Source organism: Psammomys obesus, unplaced genomic scaffold (genome assembly GCF_907164565.1).
Source record: "Psammomys obesus unplaced genomic scaffold, mPsaObe1.curated_primary_1811, whole genome shotgun sequence".
NCBI lineage: Eukaryota > Metazoa > Chordata > Mammalia > Rodentia > Muridae > Psammomys > Psammomys obesus.
Window position 1 is genome coordinate 31,758,859 of NW_026592118.1, and position 22,414 is coordinate 31,781,272.

Consider the following 22,414-nt stretch of genomic DNA (forward strand, 5'->3'; position numbering starts at 1 on the left):
AGCATAGAGTCTGTGTAATTCCACCCTAAAGTGGCACAGCATGTCCCACAGGCATGGGCCTTTTACTGCTATTGTCACCTGTGTGCCCTCCTGGACCCTCCTGACCTTAGAAACTTCAGTTCCCAGCACCTTACTTAGCTCATTGACTCAATGAGCCCGGTGTCACCCTTACCCTCCTGCTGCAGTTCCTTTGCTAGAGTCATGCGCCTCCACCCCTGCCTTCCCCTTGCAGTTGTGTGACCACAGCGCCAGGGGCATCTTTATCAAGAGTGGCCTGGCTTCCCATGGACTACCCCATAGGGTGGGAAAGATGCAGGCTCCGAAAGGACCTCGCTTACTTTTTCCTCTGTGTCCTAGCACTGAGAACCCTTTTCATAAATGCCCACTCTTGGAAAGAAAACTGCTTCTCAAGACTATGTCTACCAGCTCTTCCAAAGCCCCACCCCATGATTGACGCGCACCCCTTTTCTTTGATGTGCCACTTCAGCCAGTCTGTTGAACTGCTGTGCTTTTACTCCTGTCCTTCATTTCTGCCTTTCTGGTGCTTCTCTCTAAGACACCACCTCTCCCTTCTTCTCTCCTAGTTATGATTTGCTGACTGTAACCAGAGCTGGTCGAAGTGTCTGGGTTTAAGGTTCTCAGGACGTGCTCTCTGTCTCACCTCTCCTTCCCTCCCCTAGAGGGCCTTAGCCATTGCCCTGTTATGGTCCTCATCTCTAGTTGTCATGTGGGTTAATGTCACAGGCCACTCGAATTCTTAGTCCTGAGCACAGCCTCAACCAGGAAGCTGGTGTGCAGTAAGAGTTTGACATGAATCAGGGTATGTGGTGGGGGGTGAGGATGAGAGAGAACTGAGGTTAATTATTTCTGTATCGGTAGTTACCACTTAAAATTCCAGTAGTTTGAGATGCTTACATTTAAGTTTTTAAAAGTCTTTTATGCTTTTAGTTTTCAAGTCACAACTGTTTTACATTGGAACATAATGTAAATGTGCATATGTATGTTCACTGAAAATGAAAAATTGAAACTAATTTTTAAAGTACGGTGTTTGTTTTTATCGATAAGCGCTGATGTTTTGTAGTTTGTACTTTTCAACTTTTCTCGTGCGTTCATGACCCATTAAATTGATTCACAAGTTGTGTAGGTGAGAGCAGTTTGAAAGCTATTTCCATAAAAACTCTATCTACCTTGCTGTAGGACAAAGACTTGAAGTGCCGGTTTCAAAGTTGAGTCAAGGGAGGAAAACCAGGAGCGATGCATACCAGATTTTTGCAAGTGATTGACTCATACAAATGGAGTGGGCTGTGCAGGAATCACCATAAAACTGGGAAGCTGGAACATTAGTGCAGAGATGCAATTGCAATCACAGAGAGGCTTTTTTTTTTCCTTCAGGAAACTAGTTTTCTGGTCTTCAGACTATTCAACTGATTGAATCAGGACCAATCATTACTAAAAATAATATTTTTCTCTTAAAATCTACTACTTGTGGGCTTTATCATATCTACAAAGTACCTTCTTGGTGGTATTTCACATGGTATATGAGCCTGGGAGCAATTGGGAACAATAGCCTGGACACATCAAAAGACCATCACAGGAATGAAGGGGTCTGTCTTCAGCTCTATTTGTCTGAGGATCAGAATCAATTTTAGTTTACCTACTGCTTCAGTATATCTCAGTGCTTCTTCCTGTACCCTTAAGCTAACCTGTGACCCTCGTCTACTTGTTTGGCTTATTCAGTGCTCCTCCCTCCCGATTTTTTTTCCTTTGCTATAATTAAATACCTGGGACTGGGTACTTTATCAAGAACATTTGTTAGGATCACAGTTCTGAAGGTTCATGGGCGTGGCACTATTCTCAGTGTGGTTTTGGTGAAGGCCTTAAGGCAGAGGGCATCACAGGCAGGAGATGCCAGAGGGAAGGATCAGGTCATCAGACAGGATGCTACAGTCTTTTACAAATACAGCCTCCTCAGGTGACCTAGGACTGTCGTTAGACCCTACTTCTTAAAGGTTGTGCACCTTTTCTCAGCCTTCCACCCTAGGGATCAAACATGTAACTCATTAAACTACGAGGGAATTAACCAAAATTGTATCTCGGAAACAGTAGCTGTCATTTCAGCCTCATTCATGGTTTGGTATTTCTTCAACTGCTGTAGGTCAACCTGTACTTTCTAGTGGTTCTATGACTTCCTCTTGGTAGGGATCTTTTTGCTTAAAGTGCATGTTTATTCAGATATCTCTTTGAATGGGCTGTTTCATCTGGTTTCCAATCTAATGTTGGACTTGAGGTGTCATTCCCATGGTTAAGAACTTAGAGTTTGGAATTGTTCATTCCCCGTAAAAGATTTGAATACCCTTGGAAGTTTGTTTGTCAAAGTGTGAGCTTGTCAGTCATTCCCTGACAACCTCATTGTGGTGTGGCTGGTGCCCACTTTCCCTGTCTGACCTACACACAGCGTAGTACTTTCCTCCTTCCTTCCCTTTCCTTGCCAGTTCGGGGGAGTTTAGAACAGCCTCCCTCTGTGGGCTCTTAGAAGCACCTGTTGGCACTTACAATGGAAGAAACAGCTAGAGCCAATTGCTAGACAAATGCTAGAGCAGAAACCTCTCCACTAGATCACCCTAATGCATTTGCTAGAAAACACTCACTTCAGGGAGTGACCAATTAGCTATTCTTCATAGAAAATTGTCCCCATCAGACTAGGTATCATTTGGGATAATTAGTCATATATATTATTTATATATATTATATATATGACTATATATATTATATATATATAATATATTATAATGTTGAGGACTCATGTTCAGTGGGAACTGTACCAAGGCCACAAATTTATTCCATACTGGCTACCAGTTGTCAGCTTGCAAAGCATATGTCTCTGATTTAAAATAAAAGACCACTGAGCTGAAAGAGAACATTATTAATTTCTCATGAAAATGTTATCATTTGTAAAACACTAAGGAAAATATGACCATTATTAGATTGCCCAGTTTTCTGTTAAACTGTCCACTAAGGGAAAAATCTATATTTTGGACTGGTCCTAGGATTTTATAAGTTTGGACCTAAGCTTTTATTCTTTGTGAACTACCTTTATAAGAATTTTTAAAAATCTTATATTACTTTAACAACACATATTTGTAGATAATGGTATTGATTATACTGCATTCTGTTCTGTTCTAAATAAGAGATATGGCACTTTCAGATTACTTTTAAATCATTGAAAATGTCGGGGTCTGCAAGATGGCTCATAGCAAGCAATAGTCCTTGCTTTGCAAGCCTGGCAGCCAGAGTCAACATCCAGAGGCCGCAAAAAGGTTGAGAGGAGAGAATTGACTCCACAAAGCTGTCCCTGACTTCCACATGCATGCCACCACACACGAGTCATCACACGCAATTGCAGTAATAACAAATTGTAATTTATTTGTTTGTTTTTGAGACGAAATCTCACTCCAGGCTCTGTCTGGCCTGGAACTTGACATGTAAGCCAGCCTGGCCTGAAACTCACAGCAATCCATTGCCTCCCAAGTGCTGGGGTTAAAGGCGTATAGCACCGTGCCTGGCAATAATACATTTTTTTAAAGAAATTTTTTTGTGTATGCTCTTAAGAATACCACTTTTTTTTTTTTACAAATATGTATATATGTGCATATATACATATATATTAAAAATTTAGCTTTTTATGTACAGCATATGTACATACTGGCTTTTTGCAAAGTCACTAAAACTGTTTGGAATATGAAGTGTTTACATCCTCTATATTTGATTTTTAATGATCTCTGAGATTGAGATAGTGCCATTACTAATCCAAATTTGATGCTTGATTTTATCATAGGGTCTTTTTTATCAGTTTGTGTCTATGAATATATTGAGAGAAATGACAACTTTCATCATTTCAAATAATACAAGAAGAATAATATCAAGCTGAATATTTTAAGGAGAGTCAGCGATATAAATTCTGTTATGCTTTCCAGAGTTGTCACTGAATCTGAAGACCAACTTTGCCTATTCTTTCTGTAGCTTTTAGGTAAGAACTGATCCTGTAAACTGTTTTCTTTGTGTTGTGTAAGGGAAGGACCACCTGGAAAATGGGTTATGAGGCAGGTGAATTCAGTACCACTACCAGTAACCCCCCCTCCCCAGGGGCAATATTTAAGGAGAAGCTGGGGAGAAGGCCTGGCATGGCCTAGGCATATGAATTGGTGTTCATCTCCTCTTGATGGCCCTACAGCCTAGGCTTCTGCGAGTGGGCTGACTGATCACAAGAATAGGAGACGTGGCTGCTGCTGCTGCTGGTTTACGCACCTGAGAACTCTTTAGTTTTAGTCTGACTCCTCACTGCTTGTCTTGATGAGGTCAGTCATGTGGGTAGTGACATCTAGGTCTTGGCTCCAATTTCTGTGTCTTTAAGCGAATGTTTGCAATTATACTGCATAAACAGGTGCTTCTTTTTGACGAAGCACTAGCTAAGACACATGTTCTAAACTCTCCCATTGTCTAACAGATGTTTAGTCTTGCTCATGCTACCTGCCCGTTGTGAGTCAAAGGGAAGTTCTTTGTGTCATTGGAGTTTCATGAACTGAACAGTACCAGAAGCCCATTTCTGTTGTAATTTTTTCCCAGACTGTAGAGACACAGGAAGCCTTGTGGGAGGTCTTTGCCATAAATTTCCTTAGACAGGAAGTGACATATATTGGTTTATTTTTTTCCTCACAACCTAGTGGCCATTAGTGTTTACATAGCTATACCTCTATGCAAGAAAGATGGGGATGTCATACCCTGATGTGCCCACGAGGAGGACCAGAAATATTGCTCAGTGTGCTAACGGCTTCATAGGTAAACCAACTGACTTTTATTTAGTAGTGCAGGTGGATTGCAGAAGGAAGCTTAGTGTGTATATGAACAATCATAAATTGACTTCAAGGGGCAAGGGACAGGATTGAGCCTGGGGTAGACCTAGCTTGCCTGATACCTTTTGCTGACTAGCCCAGGGTGCTCTTAAAGTGAGCAAACTTCTTGCCTCAGCCTGTGGACTCCTGAGATTATAGATACGACCCACTATACTCAGCTTGAAAATTGGCTCTTACCTTCATTTTTCAGGTGATTTTTTTGTTTGTTTTGTTTTGTTTTTGTTTTTCAAGACAGTTTCTCTGTGTAGCCTTGGCTGTCCTGGGCATGCTTTGTAGACCAGGCTGGCCTCGAACTCACAGAAATCCACCTGCCTCTGCTTCACCAGGGCTTGGATTACAGGGGTGCACTACCACACCTGGCTTCAATTTTTTTTTTCTTTTTACATGTACTAATCTTTAGACTCCTCCCCATTTTCACCGTACTGGTGAGTTCAGGGTTTGTCAGTATATAAGGGAGACTGCCCACCCAATCAACATGTCAGATTGGGGAATCTCTCACAATCTCCCTTTGCTAAAGTATACTACAGTAATTATGTCTTATACAAACAAACAAACAAAAAATATGTCCATGCTGGTGCTGTTCTTCTGACCCTTATTTAACTGAACAAGGAATTAAGTTTTGGCTTTGCATGTGAATGCATACTAAAGCATGTAGGACTAGAGACCTGAAAAATTAGTAGAGGGATAATGTCAGTAGCTTGACTATGTAAAACATATAATGAGTTCAATTAGATGGACATTTGGATTCTAGTGATCCATCCTTCACACACTTCCACAAAGTGGCTTGTTTATGGGGGAATGTTTAAATACAAAGACAACACAAACCAAAACTTACCATCATATATTGCTATGAATGAAGACTTGGCCTCAGAGTGGTATGCAGTGACTAGGTCTTAAAGAGTTGAGAGCTGGTTCTAGACACCAGCAACCTGACTATGGAACTGAGCCCTTCTAGGCATACAGTCTTGAGAATGGGCCACAGTGCAAAGCTTGCGGCCCAGAGTCATGGCCCACTGTATTTCATAAACCAGGAAAATTGTAGCCCTGCCCCCAGCACTCTGGTCCAACTGCAGTCCTGGCTCAGAAGCCAAAAAGCTTTTGTAATTTAGTAGTCTATGTGTGGAAATGATGATGCTACCTATGTGAAGTCCTCTAAGGGCCAGGAGGAGCTGAGCACACTGTAGGTACAAACTTTAGTCCTACATGCTTTTAAGAAAAGTGAATATCTCTAGCCCCCAAAGTCCAGGATTTGTAGCCAGAATATTCCATTTGAAGGGCTCTTTGACAGCTAATTTTAAGAGGCAGTTCAGTAGGCTAATGATTGCCAGTGTTGAGCAGTGTTACTCTATATGTTTCTGGAAAGGCATTTTTTTTTCCCAGATGGTATTAACATTTCGATAAGGAGGCTAAAGTGGAATATACTTCATACTATGATGGAGCCTTGTAGATAAATTGAAGATCTTCCAAGAAACAAAGAATATTGCCTTTAGACCTCCCCTACAACACCCAACTTTTTGCTCTCCAGTCAGCTTCCTACCATGGATTTTATATATGTTGGCTGTGGAATCAAATAAAATAAGATACTTCATATATGCAGAATGTACACATACACACACATACACACTATGCACATATCCAGTGCCTATGTTTGTTTGGAGAACAATGGTAAATCACAGCTTTTTTGCTGCCCTTTGAATTACTTTGTTTCTACTGTTCATTATGTGAAAGCCTGGGGCATTGTTGAATGTTTTGTTGTTGTTGTTGTTGTTTTGTTTTGTTTCCTTTTTTCTGGTGACCTACACTGGACTTAGAGTTCATGAAGCACATCTGCCCTACTAACTTCCTAGTGAGCATTGTCTTCTGACCTTCATGTTTCTCATGTAAATGTTTGAACAATGGACCTTGTCTTTACCCACCTGTCTTACCTGCATCAGATTTTAGAGCTGATCACTTATATAAAGTTGTTAAAGAGCTGAAGAGAATGTGTGTAGCTTTATAGTACCTGAAATTTTTTCCCCAAATTACTTAAGTATGTATGACGTACTATCCGTGGATTTGGCTGGTGTTGGGAGTTATCCTTCTAGCATCCCCAGTCATAAAGCCACACACTAGGATTAGCCAACACTCATTTGAAATATCCCAATTAAAACTCTGCACGACAAAGATAAGTATTTTTAAATCTATTAAGACATCTTATTAAATGAGGCAAGCTACAAATGGTGAAATGAGTGATGTGGAAGATGGGTAAATTGACTCAAAAACATTTTATGTAAAGGGACTTCGAGCAGGTGAAGCCAGTATGTTTCTGATGCGTGGACTGATGCCTAACTGGAGTCTTTGGTTATGGGCTCTGGCATGTAAGAATCTGTTGATTGATGCACATAAGGAGCTAGACGCATCCTACTGAAGAATAGTACATCTGGTTTATAAAAACCTATTACACAAATTACTTTTCAGAATGGCTTAAGCACAGAAATTGGGGCTTTGCTGGATTTATGAGTTAGGCTTTATGAGTCTTTTTGCTTTTCTGGCTCAGAATGTTTTTACATGTAGCACAACCTAGTTTGGGTTTTCTTTCATTGTAAGACAGTACAAGTTTATGTAGGAGGAAACTAACACCCTCACCTCTTTAGAATCTGTGTGGACTGGTAAGGTTGCATCCCAACAATCTGGAAATCATGACTGCCAGTTTGGCTTTCTTTTCAGCACAAACCTTCTCTGTTCCCTCGTCTACTGCCCACTGTTATTATGATTGTAAAGCGCCACGCTGGCCCCAGTTCCAGAGAAGGAAAGTTTGAGGTTATACAGAACTCCACAGTGACTAGGACCCCCTTTCAGAATGTTTATCACCAAGTTTCTTTTGAAAATGTACAGACATGGACCGTCTTCCTTAGGTTGTCTGTAGTTTCCAATTAGAGTCTCTTGAAGCGAGTCACTGAAATCACATGAGGATGAACTATGATTCTGCCAAGAAAGCTTGTGATGAATGGAGTCCATTTGTGGGAGTGTGTGAGCACTTGGCTTATCCCCAGCAGCACTGTGCAGAACCATCTTCTGGAACTCAGCATGCTAGAACCTGGGACGGTTTCCATCTTTGATCTGTCAAGAAGATTAAGCAGAACGCAGCCCACAACTGCATCCGAGACCTGTAGAAGCACTGTGGAGATTCTGTCCAGTTAGTATTTACTGGGAATGTGGGATTTCTTTTGTTCTGCATTGATTGAACTATATCACAAAGAAGTAAAAGAAATATATTACTTAACATTGATCAAATCATTGCTGCTTTAAAGAAGTGTTGTTCAGAGTATTGCAACTCTGATAATGATTCAAGTTAGAATTATATAATAAGCTAATTCTTACCTCATTCACATTTCACAGCCTGGGGTTGCTGGTTTAGAAGTATCCTTGCTTAGTATCATTGCAAACTTGTTAGTCCTGAAAGTTTGACTGCTGGGAAACAGAGATGAGGTCATGTTTTGTTTGCTTTGATCAAGGAACAGAATATTGCTTTTTGGCACCGAATCAAGAAGCCTTAAATTTAAACATCCTTTTGTTTGCTTTTCTCAGTGAAATAACACAGGAACAATGTGAAGGTGACTGAACTAAATATATGTATCTTGATGTGGTTGACTCTGGGGACCCCAGATACTGCTCTTAGAAATGGGGAAGGAGGGCAGTAATGCCATGATGGTGCAAGAATTTTTCATTACTTGATTGTTATCCATGTTTTTGCAGAGTAAAATAAGCATAAAATAGTACAACTATAACAAGAAATTTGAAAGAATCAAGACAATGTAGATGGAAGGAGAGATATTTATGTAACCCAGTCTTCCTTTTACCTCTCAGGGCCTTCCTGTCCCAGGCAAAATAGAAATTGTGTGGAGCAATGACCTATTTTGTAACGATAGCCCATTGCTCCAGACACAAGCAGCAATATTTACAGGCCAGTCTACATTCTAATATTAATTGCCGATGCAGGTTTTATTTAAAGGGCATTCAGGACAATAGTAGATGAAATAGTAAAAATTCCTTTAAAAGGAGATGGTGAGTTTTATCAAGGGAAATATCAACTTTTGTACTGCCTTAGGAAAGCTTCCCCTAGGTCCATATGGAGCCAAATGCAATTTTCTGGATTATCTCATTTTATTTTCACAACCCTCTGGGGTGGTATCATCATCATCATCATTTCATAAATAAGGAAACCAAACCTTGCCTGATCTTGTGGCTGGCTAAGGCTACATAGCTGGAGAATTTAGGAGACTTTAAAGCAGAGTAAAATTACTGTTGTGCCAATATGGTACCGTCGAAATGGGGAATACCAGGATCTACAATGTCTCCTTCTGCTGTAATGATTTCTACATGGTAGAGTCTTCCATGCCATTAGAGATACAAGCCTCTCCAGTTACTACATATCTTGATATGTCACTGTTTGCTAAGCCATTTTTCTCTGGTGGTGAACATTCAGGTAATTCCTCGCTTTGAGCTGTTATAAATAGTGCTTTAATGAATGAACTTCCTTGTACATCTCTGTATTCATTGGTAGGTCTTTCTATGAATCTTTTCATAAAGCATTAGCTCAGAGGCATTTCTGACATTAAATTATGTTTACAGATCATTAGTGTGGGGGGAGATCAGACCCAGGTCCTCATGCATTTTAGGTGGGCACTATCACTCAGTTGTACCCAATTTGTCTATCTGGGTTTATTTTTCATAGGGACTTAGTACACTGTAGCATAATCTTAAATGGAATTTTCTGTGTAGTCCAGGTTGACCTCAAAACTCCTGGACAATCCTTCTACTTCAGCTTGCCATGTGCTGGACTGTGGGAGTGAACTATCATACCCAATTTGAGGTTTTAATTCTTCCTTTCATATAGTTGCCGAATAAATATTGTTATGGAAGAATACCTGATACCTCCTGGCTATAACTTATATTGCATCATTTTGAATTTTCAATTAGCTCACAATTCTTTGAATTAAGAAAGCTCTTTACAGATTTTATCATAATATTTTGCTTTAATCCCTGATTTTCTTATATTTTCATTGAGGGATTTTATTGTCAGAGAGGGTTTTTTTTCCCTTTGTTTTGTGACATTATTTCACTGTGTAACCCTAACCTGGTCTTGTGCAGAGATTCTTCTGTCCCAGCCCTGAGTGCTGGGATTACAGACGGGCTCAATAATTTGTATTATTTATGATTGTGCAGTGTCAGGATTGCACCAAGGGTCTCATTCCTAGGCAAAGGTTTTTCCACCCCATCCCCAGCCTCTCAGCATCGATTTTTAATCAGCCAGGTTAGTCAGTAGTACTTAATCTATAGTAACAAATTCTGATTTTTCCAATTCTTTATAACTTTTGTTTTGTCTCTATGCCCATGTAGTTTTTCAGACCACAAGTGAGCTAACAATGAAAAGTTATTTTTCTCCTGAAAAGTGGAATGTTGGTAGTCCTCTGATGGCTAGGTGCAGCTGATTTATCATTTTTTGATAATTGAGGCTTCATTTGTTCCACGTAGTCTCCAAATGTCTGCTTGTAAACCTTATAAGCACTATAACTGGAGGAGAACATTGAAGTGGTATATTGGATTCTGCAAAAAAAAAAAAAAATACAGAACATGTTAACTTACTCGAAGCTGTTTCCCATATTTGTGTTACATACACAGGGATTTTACATACACATACTTATTTACTGACTATGTTCTAATGAAATTGTTCCGTATTCTAGAATGAATGCCAGTTAAGCCTGGAGCTACAGGAATGTTAGGCCTTTTGCTGGAATTAGATGAGTAGTCAATATTAATGAGATAATTTCCAGAACAGAATAGTTTATATATTTTGTTAAAGGTGACTTTCCTATGCAAGTAGCTTGTGGTTCACCTGAGTATCAGTGTTTTCCTTAAATGCTGACTGTCTATCCCTGCCCCGCCCCCAGTCTCTGCCTCCCTCCCTCCCTCTGCATCTCTCTTTCCCTCTCTGTCTCTCTCTCTCTGTATGTGTGTCTTACTTTTGAAATATGTCTTCTATACTTAAATATGTGAATTTTTGTTAAATCAAATATCTTCTGTTCTGCAACATTTTTACTTTTATCAGATAAATTAGAAGTTGCTTTGTAGAGACTGTGGCTGGGGAGGTGGCTCAGCTGTCAAGAGCATGTATTGTTCTTCTCGACTCTGAGTTTGGTTGCCCTAATCCATATAGGGCAACTACAACTGCCTTTAACTCCAGGTCCAGGGGATCTGGTTCCTCTGGCTTCTGTGGGCATGTGGATCTTCTCCAACAGAGACATGTAACATAATTTGAAAAAAAATAATAATCTTTTAAAACTTACTTTGTATGTCCCTCCTTCACATCAGCCATCATATTCATGTTTACTTGATTATTCTATCTGTGTCCCTGGTGAGCTGCTTGAGAGTGTCTTTCCCAGGGTCTAGCACAATAGCAAGCATTGAGTTGGTGTGTTAATATTTGGACCATGTATGGATATAACCTAGAACCCTTGCTCGGATGTAGCCCATGGCAGCTCAGTGTCCAAGTGTCCAAGTGTCCCTAGTAAGGGGAACAGGGACTATTTCTGACATGAACTCAACGGCTGGCTCTTTGCTCCCCCCCCCATCCGAGGGAGGAACAGCCCTGCTAGGCCACAGAGGAGGACTTTGCAGCCAGTCCTGAAGATACCTGATAAGCTAGGGTCAGATGAAAGGGGAGGAGGTCCTCCCTTATCAGTGGACTTGGAAAGGGGCAGGGAGGAGAGGAGGGAGGGAGGGTGGGATTGGGAGGGGATGAGGGAGGGGGATACAGCTGGGATACAAAGTTAATAAACTGTAACTAATATTAAAAAATAAAAATTTAATTAAAAAATTAAAACTAAAAAAATCTGGTTGAGTGAGTAAGAGTTAATATGTGACTAGCAAAAGCTGGAGCTGAAAGATAAAAAGGGCTGAGAGAAAGTTGTGAGTTTTGTAATTTGTTAGGGACATAGAAAGTGTATTTTCTGTAAAGATAAATAAAACTCCATCATATAGAGACATGCATTTTAATACAGTAATGTTTGCTATGGTGGAGAAACCTAGCAGAGAGGAATTGAGACTCCAGGAATCAGGAGATCAAAACATGGGGTGCAGCTGGAGGACTGGTCCAAGCAAGTCCACTCAGGCACAGAGCCTGAGGACACGGATGTGAGAAGTGAAGCCCGTGAGCAGCCTCACTGAGTCTACCCCTGTGTGGACACTATGTCTGTACTCTTGGTTTACTCCAAATAAAAATCATAAAAAAATTAAAAATGCATTTAAATTTTTATCTCCAGGAACAGGGCCAATTTTAGAGGCAAGGATACATTTCCTTCATTGTTTTTCTTTATTTAGTCTTCTTTTTGTTTCTCTTATAGTTTTTAATGTATTTTTAAAAGCTTTTAACTACCAGGTTTTACGAGTTTGAGGAGAGACTTGTAGATCATTTCCAGATGAACTTTCTATGCTTAATAAATTTTGAATTGAATTGATAATGACAGCTTTTATTCTAGATATTGATTACACTTAGTGATAGATACATTTCTTTCATTCAAATACCCTTCTGTGTACTGAGTGATTGATAACTACTTTAGTCCTTTAGCAGATAGGCACATTTATTATAGTTCTGTCTGAGTGCCACACATTGTCTTTTGAATGACTTAATTTAGAAATAAAGACTGTCGATATCTTATTTGTTTTATAGCCTTTGAGCAATATGTTGATAGCTGTTTCCTAGAAAGAGCCAATGAAAATTTAATTTAAATCTGTATACAAGTAAAATGGCAGATGACAGATGAAAGCAGTTTAGCATAAACCAGGACAGTGTAGAATGGAAATCGATTTGGGTAATTCTGTGGTTAATATGTAATTATATTATCAATTCACTACACTCTTGGGGCTAGTATAGTCCTTACCATAAGGCAGGTTCAATTTTGGGTATGGTAATATAAATTTGATATGGTTTACTCTAGTTTGACCAGGAATAGCACTTGTTACTATATTCTGAATAAATAAAGGTTGATGAGTATTACTAGTCACACAAAGCAGTCCGTGTCTACTGTTGTCTCTTCAATTACTGAAACTGATAAAGTGACTCACATTTTTAATTTAATAAGTTACTTTTATTTGGGTCCAATTGTCGTTTTCCTAGCATCTTGATTAATTTTAAATATCAAACGATTGTTAGGAGAAATGCATCAGGGGCTGGGGAGATGGCTCACTAGGTAAGAGAATTTGCTGAGCAAGCCTGAGAACCTGAGTTCAAAACCCCAGAAACCATACAAAAATCCAGGCACTGTAACATGCACCTGTAATCTCAAAAATGCAGGCAAGCAGAAGCAGGAGGCTTTGAGGACTTGCAGGCTCACAAGCCAGCTCCAGTTCCACTGATAGACCCTGACTCGAGGGAGTAACGAGAGTGATGGAGCAGAATATCCAGTGCCCTCCTCTGCAGTTTGTATCACACACACACACACACACACACACACCTTCCCATAAACATACAAACACATGTAGACCACACACACAAACATATACACCACATACACACATACACATAAACACACACATACACACATACCACAAACACAAACATGACAAACACACACACTCAACATATATACCACACTCATTTTCATGCATACACATACACACTTAAGTGAACATACACATAGAAAAGTAAAAGAAACAAAAATACAAATAGAAAAAAAATGCATAAAGTGTTTCTTTTTTCATGAAATTATGTAGTTTGGAATACTGAATGGCATGTTTTCTATATTATCATTTGTTTTTGGCCTTTTACTATAGGTTTTCAACACATACTCCAATGAAGACTATGACAGGAGAAATGATGAAGTTGACCCTGTGGCTGCCTCTGCTGAGTATGAACTTGAAAAGCGAGTAGAAAAGCTGGAACTTTTCCCGGTCGAACTGGAGAAAGGTACAGCAGGACTCCAGTATTTGTGTCTTCATGTCTCTTTAGAAACAAGGTGTGACTTCCAGAGCATAGCATGTTTCTAAGAACTCGGTAAACTTTTGACTTTCCCCTATGGTGACCAACTTTCAAAGAGTTCATGTGGATTTTCAATAGCTACTTATTAAACAACTTCCTCATCTCACCAGTTCCCAAGCACCTCAAGTCCCTTATCTGGCTGGGATGGTGGTTCATATAGGAGGCAGGTGACTAGTTTATGCCAACTTGACACAAGCTAGAGTCAAGAAGAGAGACAGGCACTCATGGAGGTCAGGAGCCTGGAGGCCAGAGCTGATGCAGAGGCCACGAAGGGGTCCTGCTTACCAGTTTGCTCATCATGGCTTCCTCAGCCTGCTTTCTTATGGAGTCCAGGACCACTAGCCCATTACTTGTGTAGGTATCACCTACACTGGACTGGGTCCTCCCACATCAGTTATTAATTAAGGAACTCATGAGTTCCTAGCCCGACTTTTTTTTTTAAATGATGTAATGTGATATGGAAGTGTAAGCCAAATAAACCCTTTCCTCGCTAAGTTGCTTTAGTCATGGTGTTTTGTCATAGGAGTAGTAACCAAGACCAAGACAAATTGGTACCAGGGTCAGGGGGTGTTGTTGTGACAGACTGACCATTGATTTTTGGGAGGATTGTGGAAGGACTTTGTAACTTTGAGCTGGAAAAGCCATAGTAATCCAGACTAAGATGCTGAGAGAGAGACACAGAGAGAGAATGAGAATGTGCCCACTGCTTTGTTGGCATTACTGGAAGGATTGTTGAGGATAAAAGTCCACAGAGAACTGATCTTGAGGAAGAGTTTCAAAGTTTTCTTGTTTGTTAGAGGGGGATGTCTCAGTAGTTCAGAATATAGTGGTAGTGGAAGTAGTTGGGAGTTTCTCTGGAAACGTAAGAAGATTTGGAGTAATTAAGAATTTTGCTTCAAACGGGAATGCTCCGTTCTCCATCTGTGAGGAGAGTGAAAAAGAAACAGGGAAAGAAGGAGTGGAGGATCTGGTCCTGAGATTCCCCTTGGAAATGACAACCTCCCCGCTACAGAAGCCTTGATGCCTGAGTCACGATGGCTCTGTTTATCCTAGTGTAAGATGGGCGCCCAGGAACTGGATCGTGTCCCTGTGAACAGAAAACTAACAGGTCTGGAAGTCTTTAAAATGGGGGCGGAATAACCAGATGATGAAAGTCACTGCTGATAGTAAATAGTGCTTCAAAAAGACATTCTTAAGCACATTAGCAACAACAAATTCATGGATTTTCAAATGACAAATTTGGCTGCAAACGTTGAGATAAGAAGCATAGCTATGGAGACTCACATTAGTGACCTGGGAGATCAACATAAGACATGTCCCCAGACCATTTCAAATGACAGCAGACACCCAAGACAAGCAGGAACGAGCACTGACACATAAATTGTGGACAACAGAAGTGAAATATAGAGCAACGAAGGAGACACACAGTTAATAATAATAGGAGAAAATTTTCTTGAGAGAGAAACTAAAAACAAAAGCAAACAAACAAAAACTACCAGATGGATCCCCAATAAATTGGGAAAAACCTAATGGTTAAATATAAAATAAAACCCTTTCAGAATACTAGTTTTTGAAATTAAATAAAAACCAAAGTAAAAGAGCAAGTGAAAGTGTTTAAAATGACAAAGGTAGTATCAGGAGGCCTTCCAGCCTGAGAAGCCATATGCAGTGGACTTTCATGGTCCACTGTGAGTGAAAAGGGAGCTGTCCAGGGAACCCTGTGTGCATCCTTGGGAATATTTGCTTCTCCGGAGGAAAGAAAAGATTTTGCTGATATGTAAAGTTCATGAGTTATATGAGAATTTGCTTTCTGCAGCAAGGAGGGAAAGACACAATCAGTTTGTTCAAAACAGTAGAGATGAGGAGGGGAAGTCTGTATAAATATTAAACATTAAACTTCAAGGATAATAAGATAATATGATAACTACCTAGCACTCCAGTAAACATAGCTGACTACTCCAGTTAGCAGATGCATTCATTTAAAGTTGTTAAAATGAGGTAGAGAGTGATGCTTTCATTTTTTTGTTTTAAAAATATAGCAGCCAGTGTGTCTTACATTGCTCGTAAGAGCTAAACATGAGAACCCAAACATCTATCAGAGGCATGACAGCATATGTAGTCAGGGACAAACTGTGAAGTGCAGTTCATGCAGCAGTGCGTGTGACTCCACAAATGTAACACTGAGGGAGGAGTAAACAGGAAACCACAGAAGTCACTCGGCTGTGCTTCCAACTTACTTGAATTTCAACTCAAAGGAAAGTTGAACAGCATATTACTTAAGGATATGAGACACAGGTGAGTAGTATTTTTTTAATTAAATCAAAGTAATAATGAATAAAATAGATATATTATCACCAGGAGGGGTATATAGGTAGCTTTCTGAAGTGTCTATATTTGTTAGTGCAGGGTTTTATTTTATCTTCATTCTTGTAGCCCAAGTTGCCCTTGAGTTCTATAGTGGCTGGGCTCCAACTTGTGATCCTCCTGCCTCAGCATACCAAATTGTCATATCATAAACCTCTTCCTCTTTGCAGTGTGTTTTCCAGTTTGTTCTTGAGGCCTGAGAAGTGGTTTCACTGTGCACTCTGGCCAGGAGTTTCTTGTTCTCTGCTCAGTGTCCAGAGTACTGGGATTATATTTGTGCACTACCAGACTTCTTGAAACATTTTCCACAGATAAACAGTTGAATAAACTATATTGTTTGTATATATTTCACTTTAAAATATAAATTGCAAAAGAGACCCGAAAGGATAGCCAAAGGAAATAAAATTATTCAAAATTTCATTATATTTCTTTCCCAAGAGGATCTAACAGGCAGAATACCAGTTAGGAGTAGATTAGTATTAATGAATTGATTTAAAGCTATCTATAAAGACAAATATTCAGCTGGTAGAACATGAGATTTTTTTTAAACAATTGAATAAAAATTAGAAACTCAGTACTATCATGAGAATCTAGAAACTAAAATTCTTAGATAATATTTGATAGAAAATTGAAGCTATTATTACCAGCTGTCTTAGAAAGGGATTTTTTTTTAATGTGTAATATACAGTAAAAGTCTTTCTCAAAATAAATATATATTAGCATCTTTCTTTAAAATAAACATTTAAGAGGAAAAAAAGCCATGGTCTATGAAATCAGAAATGGTAAATAAGATACATTTTTTTTTAAAGGTTCAAATGTTTTTATTCAAAGTTTCTCTAAAGAAATAAAAGAGAAGGCTAGCAATCTGATGGAGTGTGCAGGTCAAACATGTCTTGGTTGTAAAAGTTCTGGAAAGAAAGCTCTAAAGTCATTTGACCCAGTGAATAATTCACCTGGTGAGTGTACAGTACTAGAAAGAAAACACACACACACACACACACACACACACACACACACACACACACACACTTCATTATATAAATACTGCTATGAAAATCTATGTGTACAAAGGGCCTTTCCTCATAAGTTGTTTTTTTAATAATTTAATGGCTGTTTGCTATGTGATGTTTAACTGAGTTTTTTTTTTTTTCCAAACCTCACCCAGACAATTTCAGGTGTACCTAACCACAGATTTCCTCCTCCCCTTCTGACTGAGCTGTCAACTTTTTGTTTTAATTAATGCCAGACATATCAGATAGTGAGAAACCTGGCTGAAAAATGTACTAGGTACATGGAGTGCTGTGCTCAGTCTGGACTTCTACAAAGGGGCGTGTTTCAGGGAACATAGAAACAATCTCACCCCTTCACTCCCACCCCTGAGTCCTCCTTCCCTCCTCTTCTTAAAAAGCAGGGAGGGAGGGTGGGATTGGGAGGAGATGAGGGAGACACAGCCGGGATACAAATTGAATAAACAATAATAATAAAAAAAATTTTTTAAGCAAGCACATTTCTCTTATTACTAGGTGATTTTTTCACATAGTATCTAAACTTCTCAAAGCAGCAAGGACTTTTAAAACTACGAAATGTCATTGACATCTCTCATCAAATACAAGCATAAAAATTAAGAACTAAAAAATACTCAACAACTGCTTAGCTGTAGCCCCCAAGTTGTGAGGATTTGGTTCATGGAAACAGTTATGGCCAGCAACCTGTTTTACAACAAAAGAAAAATTTGCAAAACAAGTTTGCAAAACATTGTCTTTTGCTAAGAAATCCATCTCCCTGTTTGGTGAGACAGGCTTCTATGGCTGAAACACAACACGTGAGATACAGCACCTTACAGGCAAGCTGAAGTTAGTGTACGGGATAAGTCTGCACAGTTGCCAATTGCTTTGGAGCCTGTTGCGAGGTAGTAGAGTGGAGTGCGTGGCAGAGGAAGTCACTCCCCTCTTGAGAGCCAAGAAGCAGAAGAGAGAGACAAGGGGGCCCGATCCCTGTGTTTTCTTTAAAGGCACAGCCTAACTTTGCTATTTAGACCATGAGACTCCTAAGCTTCTACCATCTCTCAGAGCCAAGGTGAGGACCAAATCTATGTAGCACATGAGCCTTTAAGGAGACATATAGCTAAATCATAGCAGTATCTGTATCTGTCTTGGAGACATAATTTAATTTATAAATATTGGAATTGGTAATACAGTTTGTCAAGGAAGATGTCCGCCTCAAGATCCAGGAGATATTAATAGGTTTTCCCATTATTCATACTCACAACTTAAGAGTGAAATGGGAAAATATTTCATTTACAGTAGCAGCAGAATATTGATTATATTCATTACTTCAAATACAGGACTTATCTATAGAAAATCATCAAATATTTTCCTGGGTATGGTGACTTGTTTCTGTAGTCTCAGCACATGTACAGCTAAGGGAGGAGAATTCTCATTAGTTCAAGGGCAGTCTGAACTACCTAGTGGTTCCAGACCAAAAACAAAACAAAACAACAACAACAACAACAACAAAAACAGAAATGGCATTGTCTCAAAATCAAAACAGGGGAGGGAAGGAGCAAGAGTTAAGCCAACTGACAAATTTACTGTGTTTCTGAATGGGAAGATTTAGTAGGTGCTCTATAAATTCCTATAAATTCAGTGCAATACAGATAGAACTGTCAACAAAGTTAAATTATAAGATGGTGTTGTGTAAAATAATAATAATATAGTTTAAATAGAAAGATTCAGACCTAAGAGAAGTATAAAAATATGAAGGATTTAAATTGCCAGACATCTCAAACTAATATAAAGCTTCAATCATCAGGACAAATTATATTTACAGTGGTTGATTAGTGCAACAAAACTGAAAATACAGGAGAAAATATTAGTATGAGAGAATTTAATACAGTATGCACTCTAACGTAATTCAACATCTATCTAAAATTCAAAGTTATTATCTTTATTATACCATGTATAAGGAACACTAAACAGGTTAAAATCAAATGCTAAAAAGTAATACTGTATTTGAAGAAAATCTACAGTATCTGTCACCTAAGTTGGGGGGGAAAACCAAACCAAAATGGGAAGCCAGAAGTTAAAGAAGATAACATCATTTTGATTACTTGGAGTCTTAACCTGATAAAGGCAATTAAGTCAGAAAAAACTAACAGGAAAATGAAAAAGTGTCTGCATTATTGCTAACAAAGTTAATATCCATAATCTAATAATCTTTGTAAACTGTCAGAATAAAAAGACAAAATTGAGCAGAAAAACTTGCATTTTACAGGAAAATAACACAGAGGTCCTGTGGAGACAGGCTCACATCTCACTAGTGACAAAAGCAAGGTTAAACAGCAAGCGCTTCTTTCCTGAGAGGAAGCAAACCTGGACCCCCCAGGTCAGGGGACTGTGTCTTCTAGAGTATGAGGGCCTCAGTGTTTTCTCCTGACTGCTTTGTCTACCTAATGCTTTTGCCTGTCCCTGGGAGGAAGAAAAGCCAGTACTCAGGGTCACTATTGGGTTTTTTTTAATGTTATATTAATTACATGTATTAAATCTTTGGGAAGAGGGACAGTTACACGTACCAGGTGGAGGTCAGAAGACACCTTGCTGGAGTCCAGTCTTGCTCTCCGCCATGTGGGTCGCATGCTAGTGAGCACCTTTGCCTGTTGAACAGTCTTGCTGGACCACTCCTGACTTCCTGCCAAGAGTTTGTGGCTTCCAAACTTGATCCATGCATGGCACTTCTCCCTGTGAACAAAGAAGAGAGGAGGTGCAGGGAGCATCACCTGTGGGAGATGATTGTTTCTTTCTACCCATGTTTTGCCCTTCAGTTCTTCACTTCTTCTTGTAGGAAGTCTGCATTAGAATTCAAGATGACTCAAACTAATGTTACTCCCCCCACCCCCAGAATCTCTGCAGATTAAAAAAAAAGTCCAAATAACTTTCTAGTTAGAACAATAAGAAGAGCTATGGAAAGAAGAACACGGATATTAAGAAGCCCCGAGTCCAGGCAGGCAAAGCAAATTTTTAAGCCAATAAATAATTTCCAGACGAGACACTGGTAGGGGATTCAGTGGCAACCTTGTGATGTTAATGAACAGCAAAAAGTTTAGCTCATATTTAACAGGAGGTCACTGTAACGAAGAGAACCACTGCAAGTGCAGCGACGTGAGCAAGAATTCAGGTGAAATGCTAATTCCTTAGAGATTTGCTGTGATACACACAAGAGAATTCATGTAGGATGGAAGAAAACCATATGCATGGCGAATGCACAAGAACCCCCACCCACCCACTGGTGCCCAGGCACATCAGACCTTCCCAACCCCAAGAGAACTTGGGGAGACACTCTCACAGTGTGGTGAGTGTGGGAAAACCTTTAGCAGGGAGATCCTCTTGATCAAGCTTAGGTTCTTTAAGAGGAATGATTTGAATGAAATCAGTTTGAGGAGTTGTAGCTGTGCAAACATTCTACTGTAGTGGGTTAGAATTACACTAACACGTGGGTGATCCCGCACATTAGTGGGTGCTCGTTTTTCTCTGCCCAGATGCATTCCTGTGCCTGCAATCAAGGTACACTCGTCTTTGGCTGGACTTTATGTCAGAAGACTCATGCAGGGAAGACCCCACAGAATCCAGACTCTACAAAGGAACCAAGAAATTGTTCCCGTACTGCTAAAGGGATCTTTAGAAACACAGTAGGATAAAGATACAGGATTGTCTATGTGTACTTAGAACAAAGTTGTCATAAAGGAAGTAGCTAGTGACAATTAATGATCACTGAGATGTTCTCCTCTAAAGCACAGTAAAAAATAGTATAATAACAGTTGCTAAAAGTTATTTTAAATACATTCTCTTGAATTTGTGGATGAGTTTTCCTTTAATGATCTAAAACTGTTGATTAGCTAGTATCTATCTTTATGCTGCTGATAAATCATGATTACAAAGACTTTGAGGCTACCAGAAAAATAACCTTGAACATTAACAAAATCTTTTTATTTTATTAGTGGTGAAATACATTATGCTCATGGAAAGGGCAAATGGGAATATGAATTAACACATGATTTGTAAGTGAATTTGAAATATAACTTTCAGTATTGCTTACAGGACCAATAAAATAGAAATAAAAACGACTGATTGTTAATAGAGAAGTGATTTAATGTACTGTGATAGATCATCGTGAAATATTATGCTGTCACTAGAAATGATTTAAATCTAGAAAAGTTTATCCAAGAGGTATCATTAATTTTAAGCATGTGTGATGCAGAGAGAAATGAAATCTTATTTGTATAGAGGAAAGAAAAGATACATATACATGAATGCATGCTTGCCTGTGTAGGTATGTATATACATGTAGGTATGCACCTGGCTCTATTGTTATGATAAGCATAGATGCTTGTGTAGAAGCGTAGAGGAGTGTACGCAGTCACACATCCAATCTTTAGTTTTGTTTTGTTTTGTTCTTGTTGTGCTAGCCAACAGACTTGGGTGTAAGGCACGACCACTGAGCCAAGTCCGAGCTTCATGCAATCTTCTAAACAAGAGTAATTAATAAAAATGAAAAGATGAAATTCCAAATAACTATGGGTCACATTTATTTAGAGTTATAAATGTTGTTGAGTGTATATATTTGTTCATGACTAAAATGGTGCAGAGGGTAATTAGATTATTCAAGAACCAAATCATTACCTTTCCTGGGACCACACTGAGTTATCAACAGTATTAGAAAAAACATCTGTAACTTTTGAACCAACTGGGGACTCTTGTGATGTGGAGGCAAACGTATAATCTGCCCTGTGCACAAGGAAGAGTAAAACTAGAAGGAGCGAGCAGCCTCAGCGGCTAGCTAGGCCAGTTAGGCCAGGACGAAGCTCAGCTGCTCACTGTCTTCTCTTCTCCCAGATGAGGACGGGCTCGGCATAAGCATTATTGGAATGGGAGTTGGTGCTGACGCTGGACTGGAGAAGCTGGGGATATTTGTCAAGACAGTGACAGATGGAGGTTCTGCTCAGCGGGATGGCAGGTGAGCTGGGTACCACTGACTCCGAATTGAATCCCAGGAACTGCCTGCAAATTTCCGTCAGTGTGATCCTTCTTCTTTTGATTAAAAAAATAATAATTTTTTAGTGTTTCTCAGA

The 22,414-nt window shown here is 39.3% G+C and overlaps 1 protein-coding gene across 7 annotated transcripts in view; it reads left to right on the forward strand.

The window, feature by feature from the left end:
- Ppp1r9a (protein phosphatase 1 regulatory subunit 9A) overlaps positions 1–22,414 on the forward strand; it is a 282,060-nt gene that overhangs the window by 141,553 nt on the left and 118,093 nt on the right. For all 7 annotated transcript variants that reach the window (XM_055612688.1, XM_055612689.1, XM_055612693.1 and 4 more), the window contains exons 3-4: positions 13,722–13,854; positions 22,179–22,299. In XM_055612688.1, coding sequence (XP_055468663.1) covers positions 13,722–13,854; positions 22,179–22,299 — 254 coding nt within the window. The remainder of the gene's footprint in view (positions 1–13,721; positions 13,855–22,178; positions 22,300–22,414) is intronic.